General features: G+C 44.3%; 1 protein-coding gene across 1 annotated transcript in view; it reads left to right on the top strand.

Moving 5' to 3' along the window:
• LOC138936990 (uncharacterized) overlaps nt 1-15,474 on the top strand; it is a 36,525-nt gene extending 21,051 nt beyond the window's left edge. Inside the window, exon 8 of the mRNA XM_070302832.1 lies at nt 15,169-15,474. Coding sequence (XP_070158933.1) covers nt 15,169-15,474 — 306 coding nt within the window. The remainder of the gene's footprint in view (nt 1-15,168) is intronic.
• Nucleotides 15,475-20,012: the final 4,538 nt, after the last annotated feature.

The raw sequence follows: 20,012 nt of genomic DNA, 5'->3' as shown, positions 1-20,012 counted from the left end.
ATCCTTTTCGATATCGTCCATTAGTCTGTAAACTGTCTTTATCAATCACTACAAATCCATACTTGTGTTGCCAGCATTTCTGACAGAATGCGCGAAGATCGCCGTAAGACATGTCAGTATTTACATGATCGTTGTATACATGTTTCAAGTTTGTACCATCTTGTTTAAATAAAATCAGTAAATTTGCATTGTCCCGTATAAGATGCTTAGATATCTTGGCATACGTTTGACAAAGATAGAAACAGTCGACGCTTGAGTGTCGACCCGTTGCAAAGTACTCTCTTATCGTATCTTGCTTATCGCACGCCACGTCGTCAAAGATAAAAACGGAATTCGGAAGCGCTTCGCTCGGTGGAATAACGTCACTATTATTAGAGAATGTAAAATAACCAATTTCATCGATCGATAATAGCAAATTTTCCAAGTATCGATATTTCGGTTGTTGAAGCGATTTCGAATATACGTACACATTCTCGAAATGTACACCGTGTGGACTTTCTATCAAACTTATCAACACGTTAGTCTTACCGCAATTCGAAGGACCGCAAATGATACCGCGTATAGTAGATGGTAGCATGTTTCCATGCTTGCGTATTTCTTTCTCGGACATTACTCGTGTTTTATCATCAAAATTTATCACTTGATTATTGTCGCTTGTCGCGCGAACCGCATGTTTGCTCTCGCGAATCTCAAATCAGATTTTGGAAAATGAGTCATCGGGGCCCTATTTATAGAGGCGCACCGAATCGAAACCGCTCAGTCTCAAAAATGTCTCTTCTTCTATCGGTTGACAGCGATATTCTCGAGCTTATCACCGAGCAGTTACAGATTATCTCCAAGATTGTTTTACTGCGAGACTTTGGTAGCTAGGTAGAACAATTGTGGGACAAGCTTCCCGAACATATAAAAGCTGACTCAGAGGTTCAACAGTATCGTCGATGCACGCGACATTATAATTTGTCGTGGCAGCAAACACATTTCGACGGCCCAACACCGTTAATAAAAAATTATGACAAATGTCAGCAAAAATTATAAGAGGTAGCGGTTTGTTAAATCGTGCGATAAACGCACTTCCTATTGAATTACATATTCCAGGCTATCAGTTTTGCGGACCGGGAATTCATTTAGAAACACGACTGGCTAGAGGCGATCGAGATATCAATCCATTGGATGCCGCGTGTCGCGAGCACGACATAGCTTATTTCCGAAGCAACGATCTCGGTCAACGACACGTTGCGGATAATATACTCGCCACGAAAGCGCGAACGCGTATTACCGCGAGATATTCGACTCTTGGCGAAAGAGCAGCCGCTACAGCTGTTTGGGTGGCTATGAAGGCAAAGACAAAATTCGGTATGGGGCTGAAAACAAAAAAATCATCGATGAAGAAAACGACTGCGAAAAAACGAATACTTCCTATAGCGAAGCGCGGTGGTATCTTACCAATTTTACCATTATTGGGAGTTCTCGGTTCGTTGGCTGGCGGAGCAGCGGGAATCGCGAAGGCGGTGAACGATAGCAAAGCGACGCAACGTCAGCTCGAAGAAATGCAGCGTCATAATCACGCCATGGAAGGTCACGGACTTTATCTCGCTCCATACAAGCGTGGACGAGGGTTCTCAACAGCAGCCAAGAAAAAAAAATGTCAAAATAAAAATGCCTGCCGGTGTAACAACCAATGTACAATTAGAACAATTTGCAAGACGTATGCGTATACAATTTTTTAGAGGCGTTTTCATGTGCAATAATTTACCGATAAACGGTGTACGACGAAATGAGAACGGTATTGTCAATTTGGATGACGTCGATGGTTCCGGTACTCATTGGGTTGTGTATGCAAAGAGGGGAGATCGTGTAGTATATTTCGTTAGTTTTGGAAATCTGCGACCGCCCAAGAAATTAGTGCGATATTTTGGACAGAATGTTGCAAATATAGAATACAATCACACGGTCTATCAAAATTATAATCAAAGTATTTATGGACAATTGTGTCTTGGATTTCTTCAAACGGTCGATGATCGATATGAATTTAAAGCCTGACAATTCACCGTCGCGACTCAGTATTCGTTTGACAGTTTTCCAGCATGTCACTCACACTTACGTTGACCGGTAAGAGTAGCGCGCTTGCTGTAAGCTACTTTCCGGCTATAGATTTAAACGATGGCGATAACGAGCTTGGTTTAACGGACTTTGAATAGTATCATACGATATCGAACGTGAATTCTTGGAATAATAAATTTTATTTTGATAACGACGATAAGGAAATTACGATTCCCAAGGGATCGTACGAATTACACGCTATAAACGAATATCTCCGACATACAATTTTACGACACCGACGCGTAGTTGATTCCAACGATATTGTTGATGGCGAAGAACACGATGAATATCCAATAACGCTTCGCGCTAATCATAATACGCTAAAAAGTGAAATCAAATGTGTCTATTGAATAAATTTTAGTAAACCGAGCAACGTTGGATCGTTATTGGGATTCTCGTTGAATCGTATATTACAGTTTCGGAAATGGCACGAATCGAATGTACCGATAAATATTATTAGCGTAAATATTATTCGTATAGAATGCAGCGTAACCACTGGCGCGTACAGCAATAACAAGCGCGTACACACGATACATGAATTTTTACCGAGCATGCCGCCAGGATATAAAATATCGGAAACGCCAGCACAGATCATTTATCTACCCATCGTCGCACGGAGCGTTACTGATTTAACGACACGCATTGTTGATCAGGAAGGACATTTGCTCGTTTTTCCATTACCGTAAGATTGCATATATGGCGGCGCCAAAAATAAAGCGTTTGACAAATGAAATGCTTGTGTTGAACGGAAGCACGGAGCACGCGAGAGACAATTTCTTTGCGAGGGACAATATTTTTGCGAGAAGGCGAGTGACTGCTGTATCGGGTGACAATAATCAGATATCTGGTTACGCTAAAAAGAAGCTCAGCGCGTTGAATCGCGAGTTTTTAAAATCATTGGGATTCGTCGTACGAAATGCTTAACAATATGATTGACATCTTGAATATCGGAGGTGAGCCGATCTTTGACGACCGTATCATCAAGATTGAGACTCATGCGTACAATCCATACGCCAACACAACGCTTGGATATAGCGACGAGATACGGATACCGATACATCAAGATTTGTACACGTTACCATGTGAAAGTTTTCTATACGTCGAGGGAAAGTTGATGGTGCGTAAAATAGCTGAAGAGGGAAGAGTTGTATTGGGAAACAATTGTGTCGCGTTTATGTTTGATACACTTCGATATGAACTCGACGGTGTGGAGATTGACCGCAACAGAAACGTTGGAATAACTTCCACGATTAAAAACTATATCTCTCTAACAACCGAGAAAGGTAAAATCTTGGGGAATGCTGCGTGGAATATGTCACATAATGCTGTTGAATCTTACTTCAATTTTTACGTGCCGCTAAACATACTATTGGGTTTTTGCGAAGATTATAAGCGAATTGTGATCAACGCTCGTCACGAATTAATTTTGATACGTTCGCGCAACGACAACAATTGCATATTTGGACATGCTTCGGCTGAAGCTGATATCGAATTATTCAAGATATAATGGCGTATGCCACATGTAATATTGAGCGTCAATAAACTATCCTTGCTGCGCGCGTTGGAAAGTGGGCGATACTTGAATATCAGTTTTCGCTCTTGGGATCTATACGAATTTCCTCTATTGCATAATATGATCAAGCATTCGTGGACCGTGAAAGCCGCCTCTCAGCTGGAGAAGCCGCGATACGTGATCTTTGCGCTGCAGACTGGTAGAAAAAATGCTGTGTCAAAAGATATTACTACATTTGACAACTGCAAATTGACCAACGTTAAACTCTATCTAAACTCGGAATTTTATCCCTACGATGATTTGAATTTAGATTTCGATAAAAATAGATTCGCCCTCTTGTTCGATATGTACTCTCGTTTTCGCAAATCTTATTACGGATGTGATAATGATGATGTGCTATTAAACATTTCAAAATTTCTACATTGCGGTCCTCTCGCGGTTATCGATTGCTCGCGACAAAACGAATCTGTCAAAAATTCCACCGTGGACGTGAGATTAGAGTTTAAGTGCAAGGAGGATATACCGACAAATACTACCGCCTATTGTCTCATCTTGCACGATCGCGTTGTTCAATATTGCCCATTGACCAACGTAGTTCGTAAAATTACCTAAATCAGCAAATATCCCCTCCAATCTCAAATATAAAAAGATTGAGATTTTGACGATCGGCAACAGTCGTACATCGTTCTTGCAATTGTACGGTAATATTATCAGCATGATCGCGCCAACGTTTGTGGATCTGCAGGAATTCATTATCGGGAGAAACTTTGTCGTGAAGGAAGTAGCGATATTGAGAAATGGATCTGTTCTCTCTCATTACTTTTATGCAAGTCCCGTACCATGGCGTGCGCCTACAAAATCTGAGAGATGCCAAGCTTCATGGCTAATCGGACATCACCATGGACTTCAATGGGAGGATGGAAATGTTCCATACAGCTTCGCTAGGCGTTTGATTACGAGAGCTGTGATGGGCGCGACGGAAGAGAAAGATGGAGCATCTCCTATCGTGTACGTTAAAGGATGTGTAAAACGAGAATGGCTGGTCGTTATACTTGACGATGATGCGAGAAACGACGTTATTATTGAGACCTTGGATGCGGACTATGAAGATATCACTTCGTTAAATAAGCTAGATGTTACTAATACTATGCGCTGTGAAAAACATTTGAAAAATTGCGCTTTACAAAATGTATTTAAAATATTCAATTGGTGGACGAATCATCATAAAGATTCACCCAAACATTATTTAGAATAAACTATTGTTGAAATATATTTTATTCTCTTTTATTTTTCCTTTTTCCTCTTTCATATCCCAGTACGCGAGTATTAAATATCAGTACGTGATGTTAGATAGCGGCGTCAACTAGTTATTAAAATATAGATGTTACATTTCAGTACATGACATTAATATTTGAATGGTGTATAAATAATTGTTTTGTCGTTTAATTGTCGTTTGTTAGCCGTTCAATAGTCGTTCAATAGTCGTTTATAGCCATTCGATTGCCGTTCGATAGTCGTTCAAAGCCGTTCAAAAGCCGTTCAATAGCTGTTCGATAGACGTTCAATAACCTTTCGATAGTCGTTCAAAGCCGTTCGATAGTCGTTCAAAGCCGTTCGATAGTCGTTCAAAGCCGTTCGATAGTCGTTCAAAGCTGTTCGATAGCCGTTCAATAGCCGTTCATAGCCATTCGATTGCCGTTCGATAGTGGTTTACATATTATAATAATATATTATTCATATTTAAAAGACTTTAGATATTTGCTCGTGGAAACATGCTAACTTTTGTTTTCTTATCAAGAGCTGAGAGTAAGCGTTTTTCGTAAGTGATACATCTCCTACTCTAAAATGTTTGAGACAATGCACACACACACACACACATACACACACACATACACATTGTAATATACACACAATTATTAAATAAACTTATTATTATTATAATTAAAGTATCGATTATTTCTGCATCTTCTTCTTTCCTTTTCCTACATGCCTCGCGCTGTCCCTCTCCCACACATTGCACACGCCTCGCGCTATCCCTCTCCCACACATTGCGAACGCCCCCCGCCATCCTTTTCCTACGTGCATGCAAACGCTATCCTTGTCTTACGCTCATATGGACGTCTCGCGCTATCCTTCTTCCACGCCCATAGAATATCATTAGCGCTATCCTTCTCTTATACATTGCGAACGCCTCGCGCTATCTCTCTAACACCTACTCGCGGCATCGTACCTTCGTGTTCCCTCTGCCCCGCGGACCCCTCGCCTATCGGTTTCGCGCAGTCCCCCTTCCCCCTCACCGCGGACCCCTCGCTTATCGGTTAGGTTAGGTTAGCGGGTCCCTCGCCTATCGGTTAGGACGCGATCCCCCTCCCCCTCTCCGCGGCCCCCGCGCCTACCGTTCCGCCGCGGTCCCCCTCCCCCTCTCCGCGGACCCCGCGCCTACCGTTCCGCCGCAGTCCCCCCGCGTGACGTCATACCCCCCTCCGTCATACTCTCCATGACGTCATGCCCTCCCCCCGTGACGTACCCCCCCGTGACGTCATTCCCCCACCCCCCGCCGGTTTCCACTCGCCCCCCACCCCCCCTCAGAGGACCTGAGTTAGAATCGGCCCAGTATCACTACTTAAATAATTAATTAATAGATAAATGGTACGACAGTCAAATAAATAAGAGTCAACCGCCGCATAGCAAGTCAGTACATATAAAGATCAAATGTCAACGGAATAGAATGATCGATATAAAGATTTTCTTAAAATTCTTGTACCACAAACAATTACAAACGATTTTAGATTATAATCTGATGCCAGTTGGGCTCTAATTATAAATTAATTCCTTACTGTCATTTAAAAATCGCTATCATATTTACCATATATTTCAATTGCAAACAAAACAATTATTACTGCAATCACCTGCAGGCGAAATTCTATGAGAAACAAATTTCAACATTTGACTTGGTTAAAATCGAGTGTCAACTTCACGCAAGTCAATCTGTATTAGATTTACCTTATATATAAATATACCTTATATATAAATAATACTAAGGGTCACTTGTGACCCTTATCTTTTTTAAAAAAAGTCTGCGGACAGAGAGAGGCAAGCGTTTCTCACTACACTTTTGTCCCATTATGTGGACACACTATATATTAAAAATTAAAAACACAGTTTTTTCACTTTAACGTGTTATAACGCGTTATAACGGTTGAGCGATAATCTCTTGTTACGCGTATGTACAAAACATACGCGACGAACTGAGACCCGTGTTGCCAACTATAATATTGTATTTAGAATTCCGCTACATGACTCACTAAAAAACTCCGAAATAAGCTAAATTTAAAATAAATAAGCAAATAATAAGCTAAATATAAAATAACTTTTATTATATTTGAATCTTATTATATTTAAATTCACACATTTAGTTTTATAAAGAAAAGTCTTTATTCATATACATTTAAAAGATATAAAGATACTTCTGATACAAAATAAAATTTTTTTAGCGTCCAATTATTATTCAATGTTTAACAAAACAAAATTTAATAAAATAAAAATCTTATTCTATAAAAAAAATTTACCTATGACTAAGTATAGATAACTAGATGGCCGTGTTCCGATATTCACTGCCAGTACTGAAAATCTATAGTTTACGTCACATACATTATAGATTTTCAGTATTGACAATGAATATCGGAACACGGCCATAGTATAACTTATTTTAATTATTAACTTATATTGCAAACTTTTAAATATAAAAAAAAAGCTGTAAGCTTAATATATGTGCAATCGAGTTTTTCGTTATCGTTATACAATATATAGGTTGCGTTCCGATATTCATTGCCAGTACTAAAGATTTTCAGTTTCGGCTTACTGCTATTCTATAGATGTGAATGTTTTACCGTATCGTTTATACTTATAAATGGGCCATAGTAGAGCACCTCTAGGAGAGAGAGGGTCGCAACGGGTCATGTGATCAGCCAATCACGAAATGACTGGTCACATGACCCGTTGGCGCTTCTCTCTCCTAGAAGCCCTCTAGGTCTCTAGGTCATAGCCTTTTCTGAATCAATTAACCAATTATATATATAATGTCTCTAATTAAAACTTAGCAAAAAAGAAAGTAAAGTTTATTATAGAAAAAATCCGCAGTTTTAGTTCTCTAATAATCCAGAAAATAAGCTAATCACCGAATATGCTAAAACATAATTTTTACACCCCAACTGATACATAATTAAGCTAAATCTAGCGGAAAATACGCTAAGTTGGTAACACTGACTGAGACTGAGCTGCCGCGCACTGATATGATCGCGTACGTCTGTTTGCGTTGTGTGTGTGCGTACAGCCGACTTACTGCCCGATACATACATACTTACGTACTGACTGCTATAGATATCGCGTTATGATGAAAATGAAAACTAATGCACATCTTTATAAATGTTTATCTTTATAAATTAATATTCTATAACCGAATAAAAACACTGTTTTTATATTGCTACATTAATTTTATACATAAAGTTACTTATATTTTACGAAACATTATATAAAATGAATTATATAGATTATTCTGTATAATTAATAATAATTGTATTATCTTTGTATATTACACATTATATGCTATATACAAGGTGTCCCTTAAAATTTCGAGATTTAAATCTTGCAATGGAATAATTCTGGAAATATTAAATAACATAAATTTTTTACAATTTATTTTTAAGGAGTATTTTCTATAATATAATAACTTTCATCTTACAACTTACGATTTAGATAATCGCCTGTGATTCTTTGCGTCTAATAATTGATAACTGAGCATTTAAAGTTTCACTTACTCTATATACAATAATTAATTGATAAGTTACCAAATTTTAATATCAATCTTGTTACTAATAAAATACTAATAACATATAAATATATATAAAAATTAAAATATATATATATACTTTCATTTTTATATAAAGTTCCCAACTTCTGATTATCAACTTTTTAATATCAACATGTTTAAAACAAAAATATGATAAGTAATTATTCAATTCAATACCGAATTGAACTTGTTAGTTATTATCTGATAATATACAGGATTTGTCGAAAGTGTGGAAATCCCTAAATAATTTTTGTAAAAATGAAAATATCAAAAAACGGTAAAACACGTATTTTGATTTACCAAAAAGCTACCCTATGACATGGATATCGATCATCCCCCACCCCCTGGTACGCGGGGGTAAGATGGAGGTTGAAAATTTTAAGTTGGATTAAGGGTCGAGTGGGAGCTCGTTTGAAAGTTCTTTTCATAATAAACACACCCTTAAAATGTTAAGTCGCTACGACCCCCTCATTCAAAATGGCGGCCGTACAAATTTCGAAATTTCATGCACTTACAAGTAACACTACCCAACTGATACTCACCGATTTGAATGAAACTTAACATACTTATTAAACACCGAAAAACATTAAATACATGCTTTTTTTGTTTCAGCTAAACACGATTTTTAGGGGTAGAAAGCACCCCTCAACCCCTGGAGGTGGAAACAGTTATGGCTAATTATTTCTGAAACGATACATTTTCTGAAAAAAGTGCTTAGGGCCGAAGTTGTAGAGTTCAAAGTGATGCACTTGATGGCGACCTTGAAGTCGACCTTGAGGTCGATTTTCAAGGTCAATTAAATTTGGAAATAATTAGCCGTTGCCGGACTTTGACCACATCCTGTATCTATAATCAGTAATTTTATGCGTTGACTCTAAATCTGTCTTCAGAATTGATTTGTTGCGTTATTTTCCTAAAAAAAGAAAAAACCTGACGTAATGGGAAAATAGGCGCAAATTTATAGAAAAAATAAGAAGGAGAAAAAAGTTTTGTAAGTAACTTCAGAATAGAAGTAAAGATAAGAAAACATGAAAAGTCATTCTAATTATAAGTTAAACATTACCTTCATGCTATATTAGAAACTTTAAAATTTTTTTAAATTTTTATTGCTACTCTGGAGTTATCCACAATATCTTTTACTCTTTATTTTGTATTAGGATTTCATTCGGACATATGATCAATTATTATTTTCCCGACTGTCGTTGAGCGAGCATTTTCCAAAATTACTTCTTGATCAGTTACTTGCTATGAGCTATCTTGCTCGTGAATTTCGTTCGAATATACCTTCAATTATCATTTTCACATCTGTACTTGGGCGAGTGTTCATTGTTTATAGTTTTACGTCATCAAGTGCATCACTTTGAACTCTACAACTTTGGTCCTAAGCACTTTTTTCAGAAAATGTATCGTTACAGAAATAATTAGCCATAACTGTTTCCACCTCCAGGGGTTGAGGGGTGCTCTCTACCCCTAAAAAACGTGTTTAGCCGAAACAAAAAAACACGTATTTAATGTTTTTCGGTGTTTAATAAGTATGTTAAGTTTCATTCAAATCGGTGAGTATCAATTGGGTAGTGTTACTTGTTAGTGTTATCCAGGATCAACTGCGTGGAAGTGGCATAAATTTGATCCCTTGTGTGTGTGTGTGTGTGTGTGTGTGTGTGTGTGTGTGGGCACGTGTGGCTAAACAAGTGTGAATGTGTACATAGTGGTGATAGGTTGCAGAACAGACGATTGAAAACTGTTATCTCTCTTTAATGATTCAAAACCTTTTACTCCGTGTTTTAAAATAAATTTTACTCAGTGTGTTAAAGTAATTGCTGAAAGTGGCTGCCATTTACTTCCTGACAATATGCCAATTTTTGATAGAATGCAGAAATGGCTCTATGATTCGTCTCAAAAGGTATCAAATCTATTTCATCCCTTATTTGCTGTATCAATTCTTGGATGCTTTCAGGTTTTGTTTTGTAAACCTTACTCTTCAGGTATCCCCATAAATAATAATCAAGAGGAGTTAGATCTGGTGACCGAGGTGGCCAATCCTCTCCTCCCTCATTTCTGTTCCTTCTTCCTATCCATCGTAATGGAAAAGTCTCATTTAAAATTTGACGTGGCCGTAAACCAAAATGAGCAGGAGCTCTATCATGCTGAAACCATATTTCTTCAAAATTATTTGGAAAAATATTTCGTATGGCTGGAATTATTTGATCTACAAGTAATCTCTCATATCTTTGAGCCTTCAGATTTTCTTCAAAAAAAAAAACGGCCCTATTAAGTAGCCGTCTATTATTCCACACCATACATTAATTTTTTGTAGATATTGTGTGTGAGTTTCCCGCACCCAATTCGGATTCTCATCTGACCAGAAACGAAAATTTTTATTATTAACTTCTCCCGTTAACGTGAAAGTTGCCTCGTCTGTAAAAACAATTTGATAAGGGAAGATGGGCCGGACATCTATTAGTGCCATCATTCTTTCACAAAAACCTATACGACGCTCCAGATCTCCGTCTTGCAATTCTTGAACATATTGTAATTTGTATGGATAGAACTTGTTTTTCTTTAAAATTCTCCAAACGGACTTGGGAGCAATATCGTGAATTTGAGCGGCTCTGTTAATAGTAGAATTGGGATCTTCAATAAATGTCTGCATAATATCAAGTTGTTTTTCTTCGTTAGTGGCAGACGATGATCTCCCTGATTTAGAGCGATTTTTTACGCTACCAGTTTCTCTAAAACGTTCTATTGTTTTTAATACAGTGGACTTATTAAACTTACCTATATCATGTCTTACATGATAGGATCCTCCTCATTTATTTAAAATCAGTTGTTCTCACGGCTACTCAAAATCAGTTGTTTTCACAGATTTTAAGCAGATTAAAAATTAAAAATAGCTGGCGAATTGTCGGAACGTGAAAGAATCACTATCCTCATGATGCGTGGATGGGGTGACAACGAGCGATCGTACGCTGCTGTCGCTCGATTATTTAATGAGACGTATCAAAATCGTCGATTTAATAAGTCCACTGTCTTAAAAACAATAGAATGTTTTAGAGAAACTGGTAGCGTAAAAAATCGCCCTAAATCAGGGAGATCATCGTCTGTCACTAACGAGGAAAAACAATTTGATATTATGCAGACATTTATTGAAGATCCCAATTCTATTATTAACAGAGCCGCTCAAATTCACGATATTGCTCCCAAGTCCGTTTGGAGAATTTTAAAGAAAAACAAGTTCTATCCATACACAAATTACAATATGTTCAAGAATTGCAAGACGGAGATCTGGAGCGTTGTATAGGTTTTTGTGAAAGAATAATGGCACTAATAGATGTCCGGCCCATCTTCCCTTATTAAATTGTTTTTACAGACGAGGCAACTTTCACGTTAACGGGAGAAGTTAATAATAAAAATTTTCGTTTCTGGTCAGATGAGAATCCGAATTGGGTGCGGGAAACTCACACACAATATCTACAAAAAATTAATGTATGGTGTGGAATAATAGACGGCTACTTAATAGGGCCGTTTTTTTTTTAAGAAAATCTGAACGCTCAAAGATATGAGTGATTACTTGTAGATCAAATAATTCCAGCCATACGAAATATTTTTCCAAATAATTTCGAAGAAATATGGTTTCAGCATAATGGAGCTCCTGCTCATTTTGGTTTACGGCCACGTCAAATTTTAAATGAGACTTTTCCATTACGATGGATAGGAAGAAGGAACAGAAATGAGGGAGGACAGGATTGGCCACCTCGGTCACCAGATCTAACTCCTCTTGATTATTATCTATGGGGATACCCGAAGAGTAAGTTTTACAAAACAAAACCTGAAAGCATCCAAGAATTGATACAGCAAATAAGGGATGAAATAGATTTGATACCTTTTGAGACGAATCATAGAGCCATTTCTGCATTCTATCAAAGATTGGCATATTGTCAGGAAGTAAATGGCAGCCACTTTCAGCATTTATTTTAACACACTGAGTAAAATTTATTTTAAAACACGAAGTAAAAGGTTTTGAATCATTAAAGAGAGATAACAGTTTTCAATCGTCTGTTCTGCAACCTATCACCACTATGTACACATTCACACTTGTTTAGCCACACGCGCCCAGACACACACATACATACACACACACTTACACACACACACAAGGAATCAAATTCATGCCACTTCCACGCAGTTGATCCTGGATAACACTAAGTGAAACACTACATGAAATTTCGAAATTTGAACGGCCGCCATTTTGAATGAGGGGGTCGTAGCGACTTAAAATTTTAAGAGTGTATTTATTATGAAAAGACCTTTCAAACGAGCCCCCACTCGACCTTTAATCCAATTTAAAGTTTTCAACCCCATCTTACCCCCGCGTACCAGGGGGTGGGGGATGATCGGTATCCATGTCATAGGGTAGCTTTTTTGATAAATCAAAATACGTGTTTTACCGTTTTTTGATATTTTCATTTTTACAAAAATTATTTAGGAGTTTCCACACTTTTAACAAAACCTATATATATATATTTCCATCTTTATATATAAATTCACAAATATATATATAGATACACACGCGTTTTCAGCATATTACAAAATAATTTTGGCATTCAATTGATTAATTAATTATTTTATTTTTGTTTTAGACATGATTAAAAAGATATTAAAAAGTTGATAATAAATAGTTGGGAACTTTATATAAAAATGAAAGTATATATATATATTTTAATTTTTATATATATTTATATGTTATTAGTATTTTATTAGTAACAAGATTGATATTAAAATTTGGTAACTTATCAATTAATTATTGTATATAAAGTAAGTGAAACTTTAAATGCTCGGTTATCAATTATTAGACGCAAAGAATCACAAGCGATCATCTAAATCGTAAGTTGTAAAGTGAAAGTTATTACATTTTAGAAAATACTCCTTATAAATAAATTGATAAAAATTTATGTTATTTAATATTTCCAGAATTATTTCATTGCAAAATTAAAATTTCGAAATTTTGAGGGACATCTTGTATATAGCATATAATGTGTAATATACAAAGATAATACAATTATTATTAATTATACAGAATAATCCATATAATTCATTTTATATAATGTTTTCGTAAAATATAAATAATGTTTTTATGTCTAAAATTAATTTAGCAATTATTTGATACTAAAAAAAAAATAATTGCAAAAAAGTATCTGCGCATATTAGTGCAGGCACATATCCGGATGGTGCGGCGGATGATATAGGGGGACTATGGGGATTGTATGGGAATTGTTTAGGGGGGTATAAGGGCCCTCTTGACGGTGTGCCACCTTGACGTGGTGAGAGGGCTCACCCTGAAACTCCTCCTGGAGGAGTGGAAGGGTGCTAAGAGCACACCAACCGCGTTGTGCGGGTGGGGGTAGATTCAGGGGTACCGAGGGTGGGAAGGGGCCTTCTTGGGGCGGCTCGGCTCTCCCTACGGGTGCGGGGGTCACGGTCGAAAGCCGGGCGAACGCCTGGCTAGTAGATCGGGGGCATGTCCTTCAGCCTCCGCACGGCCGGGGGGGGGGGGGGTTGGGTGGCTTTGGGGAAGGTTCTCGCGTGCGCAAGTGCGCAAACCCAGGACGATGAATTCCCTGGGCCGGCTGTCTGGAGGAGGAGGGACCCATAGCTTGGCTCAATTCCCGAATCTGAAGGAATACAGCCAAGGCACTCCCTTCTCGGAGGAGTGCTTCCGGGGGGCGGCGTCTTGGGGGAGTCCGGCTTCGGCCGGACGAGCCTCTTGGGAGCAGTCGTCCTCCCGTTAGGATAGCCTCAACCCCGTATGAGGGGTCCGGGTAGGTTTTCTGCTCTGGGTGGTTCTCTTCGGGGAAATACACAGAGCGGAATATAGGCTGGCCACCTTATATTTCGATAGCCTCGGTGTCAAAAGGAGGATGTGCTGCGGAAGGACTTCGGTCCCGAAGCACCCACATCCGACCCCCAGGGGTCTGCCTTCCCCATCAGATAAAAACTCGGAGGCAGGGACACGGTGTAGGGACGATGGAGGGCCGAAGGGGAATAACACTCGAGTCTTCGCGCCTTGTGCCCCAAAGCCTGACATCCTACGAACAGGGGTCTGCATTCCCCCTCGTATAAAAACTCGGATGCAGCCGGTGCAGGGATATTTCAGCATGGCAAATATCCCTGTCAAATGGCGTGGCCTGACCGGTGGGAGGGCACGTGCCTGCGCGAGTCGGTGCCCCGATCTAGCCAATCGGGGTTGCCTTTCCTCTCCTATTTCGCCGGGGGAGGGAACCCTACGGGGGGCTCGTTGCGGGTGGCGATCCGACCGCCAACACACGCGTCCGCCTAGTGGGGGTCTGTCTCATCCCACTATAAAAAAGCGGAGACAGAAAAAAGGAAGGGGCGGGCTCCCCGTGTTGAGATGGGGATGGCACCGCATGGAGCTCAGACCCCCGGCGAACAGAGGGGGGTCAAGGATGGGCGGCCCGAGCCAAGGGGCCTTGTTCATTTTTCCCTCTCGACGGCTGGCCACCTTGGCGTGGTGAGAGGGATCCCCTGAAGCCTCCTGCCTTATGCAGGAGGTGGAAGGGATCTAAGAGCCAGCCAAAGAAGGAGCACACCTCTGGAAAAGCCGGGCAGGACGGGCTCGTTAGGCGTGGTGGAGTCAACCGTTCTAGGGGAAGGAAAACCCCGAAATCAAACCAGTTTTTTGTTTCAGATGGGAATGGACAACAGAACGAGAATGAACTCTGGGGATTCGGATACCTCAGACCGGCAAATGGGGAGTACTGTCCCGGCTTCCCACAGGTCGTCATCCTGCGACGGGCCGTCTGCGCTGTTGCCAGCGAGCAACGCAGAGGAATCGGCGATCGCTGAGGCGAGGAAGAGGAAGAGGGCGCTTGACCGCTACGTTGCGGAAGTGACTGAGCGGTACGAGGCTCGGGAAGCGACACCACCACGCGACCGGGAGAAGGAGAGGAGGCCCATCGTTCTCCTGGAAAGGCTTCCAGAACATCTGGGTTAGGTGGGTATGACCACCGAGGAGGAGTCCTATCAGACGGAGGCCTGCTTTGAGGACTTCATCGGCCCTTACTATGAACGTAAGGGTCGGTGGATGCCTGAGAGCCCGAGGAGGGTCCCGACGACGGTGGGGGTGGCTCCAGGGACAAAGTCCAGGGGGCCCTCCCCATCGACGGGGACTACCAGCGCGGAAGGGATGCCGCCACCGCCACCGCGGATTAGGACGCCGCGGAAGAAGAGGGCGAAGAAGAAGGAAGCGTTGGGGAAGGCGAGGTCGCGGTCGCCCCTGGTGGACAGGGATTCCAACAGCGAATCGACCGACTACCCTGCCGACGCGGAGAGCGACCGGGGGGTCCTGACGCAGGACGCGGAGGTCCCCGGGCTCTCTCAGGAGGATCGGCGGAACATCGCCGACGCCAAGAGAGGAAGGGGCAGACCACCCACTACGGGTGAATATGTCAGACGAGCCAAGGCTATGGAGCGCCTAGCCGAGGCCAAGGAGAGGGAGCTGCGGGCTCTCGATGAGGCTCGTATCCTACAGGAGGGATACGTGCCTCCTCAGACGCAGGGGATGGGGACCCTTCCCCGCGAAAAAGAGATCCTCGAGCAGGCGAGGGACCTTACGACCCTCGAGATCGAGAAGCGGTCTCGTGCGTCCCTGGAGGAGCTGGAGCGGATGGTATCCGTCTCCAGTACTCTGAAGAGGACGTACGAGAGGAGCATGCGCCTTGTTGCCGTGAACGTCAAGGCGTATTGCACCGAACTCCTCGGAAGGGCCGCTTCTTCGGTCTCGGGAGGGGACGCACAGGTGGGCCTCCTCAAATCAGCCAACGAGTGGCTGAAGAGGAGACTCACCTCGTGCGAGGAGGAGATTCGGGCGCTGCGGGAGGAGGTGACGACTCTTCGGAGTCGGAACTACCCTCCCGCAATTGCACCGCCCGAAGGGAGGAGCCCGCCTGCAAAGGTTCCTCGGGCGCGAGAGCTCGAGGGTCCTTCGAGGATGGAGGGCGGTAAGGGCGGGGAGGCGCGACCGTCGGGGGGGGGGGGAAGTCGCGGGGACTCGGTGGAGTCTTTCCCGGGGGGGGGCGCTCCGTTCGGGGGCGCGGCGAGTCCTGAGGGACTCGCCGAGTCTCGCACCCATCGTCGCCCTCTCTGGGGGCGACATGGAGGTGGAGACGGGGGGGGGCGATGCCGGGGGCTCTGCAGGCCCCCTGTCCATGGCCCAGGTGGAGGCCCTTCTGGCCGAGGGGCTGAGAGGTGTGGAGGAGCGTCTCCTGACCGCGCTGAAGCGGTCGGGGGGCGGGGTGGAGACCGGTGGCGAGCCCGGGGGAGTGGTGGGGTCGTGGCTGAGGCCCCCCCCGCCAAACCTCTCCCGGCCCAGCGGCCGGTCAAGGCCAAGTCCCGGAAGGGGGGTGGGAGGAAGGCTGCGGCCCCTCCCGCTGTCACCGACCGGGCCCAGCAGCCCGGGAAGGGCAAGTTTCGGGGGGGGAGGAAGGGTGAGGCCTCTCCCGCTAACCCCGACCGGGCCCAGCGGGCACCCCTTGCGGCGCTCCATCCCGCGTGGGCGGGGGAGACGTGGGCGCAGGTGGTGTGGAGGTAGGGGGGGCGGCCGCGGGGCCCGCAAAGATCCCGCCCCACCCCAACCCCCTCCCACGGGGCCTGGTAGGCCGTCGGGTAGAGGGGAGGGAGGGGCGGTCCCCACACAGGCCGCCACAGTGGGAAGGGCGAGGGTGCGGAGGCCTCGGCCTCCGGGTCCGGCAGCGGTCATGCTGTCGGCGCCGGAGAGTGCGGGGCTATCCGTGGACGCGGCGATGGCCAGGGCCCGGGGGTGTATAGATCTCCCGGGGCTGGGCATTGCCGACTCGCGTGTTCGGAGGGCCATGAACGGGAGGATCCTGATCGAGATCCCCAGTTAGGGCCCGCGAGGAGGACCCGGAGCCTCCCACATCCGCCGTACTGGCGGACAGGCTAGCGGAGAGCCTTAGGGGGGTCCTAGAGGGGACAGGGGTCCGGGTTGCCCGGCCCACTAAGTTCGCAGAGATGCGACTTAGGGGGCTTGACAGCTCGGTGATCCTCGAAGAGGCGCGAGAGGCCCTCATGGCCCTCGGGGGGTTGTGGGGCGGGAATCTCCGGGTCGGGGAGATTTGGAGGTGCTCGTCCGGCCCGGGGACCTCCTGTGAGTGCGGGCTCCCGTGGCCTTCGTCAGGAGGCTGGCGGTGGCCGGGGAGGTCCGCGTGGAGTGGACGTGGGCACAGGTGGAGGTGCTACGCGCCCGCCCCTTGCAGTGCTTCCGCTGCCTGGCGATCGGCCACGTCAGGCAGCGGTGCACGGGGGGGGGAGGATCGGTCCGGGCTATGCTACCGGTGTGGCAAGTCCGGCCACCTCGCAGCTCGGTGCGAGGGGACCCCTAATTGCCCGATTTGTTCGGGACTCGGGCTCCCCGCCGAGCATCGCCTGGGGGATAGGGAGTGTAACCCCTCCCTTCGGACGGGGAAGGGAAAGGGGGGAGGCCTCCCAATGTATCTCGGGGAGCCTTGGGCCGGGCGCAGGAGCCTGGTCCCACCGGGGCGTGTGCCGTCCCAGAGCCCTCGACTGCCCGAGGGGCAGACGGGAAAGGGGGTGACCAGGGGATGGAGGTGGAATAGCCCCTCCACCCTCTGCTCACCCGTTGGAGGATAGCGCCAGAGAGCGCGCCCTGAGGTAGGGTTACGGAGGAGGCGCGCTGGGAAGCGCATGTGTGACCCGGCGGTGGTTGTAAAGCGTAAGCATATCTTGCCGTCGGGCCGGGAAGCGCCAGGTAAGAGTCTGGCGCCACGGGGGGGGGGTTTAGTGGGTATTCCCCGGGCCGTTTGTTTAGGCCCGGGGGGAGTCCCACATACCCCTGTCCACTGAAATGTGGGCAGGAAATGCGTAAATGGCATTTCCCCTCCCTGCTAAGGCTAAAAAAAAAGGAGGGGGTATAAGGGCGATTCACGCCTTACTCGGGATTCGAACCCGAGTGTATGCGGTAAGAGAAGCCGGCACTAACTTACATTAGTGCGACTACTCATCTTACCGATATTTATTGCTTTGTAACACTTATAAAATGTGAAGTACAGAAATTTTATTTTATGTAATAAGATGACATATATACGAAAAGGTAGAGGGTGTTATTCTGAACAGAAAAATTCTGTAACATTTTTTTCTATAACGTTTAATAAAGAAGTTATTGTTGAATAAAATCTGGCTAATCAGCGCAGACTTTTAGCCGGGCGCATGTCGATGAGCCGCGCGCCTAGTAGTGTGGCGGCACACACTTCACGGCGTGGGGCTCACTGACGTGCGCCCGGCTAAAAGTCGGCGCTGATTGGCCAGACTTTATTCAATAATATCTCCTTTATTAAGCGTTATAGAAAAAAAGTTACAGGACTTTTCTGTTCAGAATAATACCCTCTACCTTCCCTTAAAGACCTTCCCTTAAAAATGCGCAAATTTTCGAACACCCTGTATATGTCACCTTACTATAGAAAATAAAAATTTTATATTTCGCATTTTATATATCTGAAAATAATTGTAATGGATTGATTAAATTTTTGCGATTAAAATGACACTAAATATGACATAAATCGAATTATTTTTGATAAAATAGTAATCATAATCTTAATTACATAATTGATAAAAATTATCCAATTTATATCGTGATTAGTATTTGTGGTAAGGTTGCTTGGATGTGTTCGTGGTAGGATGTCGATTGAAAGGTAGAATTCATGTTCTATGTATCGACAATAAATATATTCTACTGGTTATAGGTACAAGTGTTCAATTTTGTGTGGCCCTGAAAAGGGCCGATTGTGTTGCGTCTAGCGACTCCTACGCGTGGCGAGGTTTTCTCGTCACGAGATTTGAGGTGTGGTCGCGGTCCACTTTAAGGGTCCTCGTTGATATGAGGCCCGGGGCGTCGCTGGTGTTGAAACCGCTCGCCGGAGATGGTTGGAGGCCTTGTGAGGTGTTGGCTCCGTTTGTGTGGCCGCTGTCCGAGTTGTGGCCTTCCAGTCAGAGTCCGAGGATTGCGTGGCCCGTGTCTGTGTGCGTGGCTTAAGATGTTGAGTGCCGCGATGCACCAGGCTGCGACGATCCGTCTGCGTGGCCCGTTCCGTGCGGTTGCCTCTGATGGTGCCGCTCCTGGGAGGTGTTAGCGCCGGTGGTGACAGTAACGCTGGTACCGTCCCTGGATAGGAGGGCGATGTGTACCTCCGTACCCGGACGTCCCAGGTAGCGAGTAGGCTCCTCGGAGACCGTGTGTAGTTGACGGCCGGCAGCTCAACCGGCTCCAGCTTCCAGGACAGCAGTGACCACTGTACCCTCTTGGTCGTTCGTTCGCTCGTTCGGTAGTTGCTCTCCTGGTCCGCTCTCTGCCGTAGGTCGGCCTCTGGTGATCGGGGCGGCAGCGGTCGCGAAGGCGAACCTGTCGGAGTGCTGTCTACCTGCTTTCAGCCGCTCTAGGCGGATGTCAAAAGAGTCGTGCTCACGTATCTGATGCTTGCGCTCTCGAAAGCGTGAGCA

The sequence above is a fragment of the Polyergus mexicanus genome, unplaced genomic scaffold (assembly GCF_030449975.1).
Source record: "Polyergus mexicanus isolate NDT 795.1 unplaced genomic scaffold, iyPolMexi1.0 SCAF_10, whole genome shotgun sequence".
Taxonomy (NCBI): domain Eukaryota; kingdom Metazoa; phylum Arthropoda; class Insecta; order Hymenoptera; family Formicidae; genus Polyergus; species Polyergus mexicanus.
The sequence above is the reverse complement of the archived record's forward strand: the minus strand, read 5'-3'. Positions and strand labels throughout refer to the sequence as shown.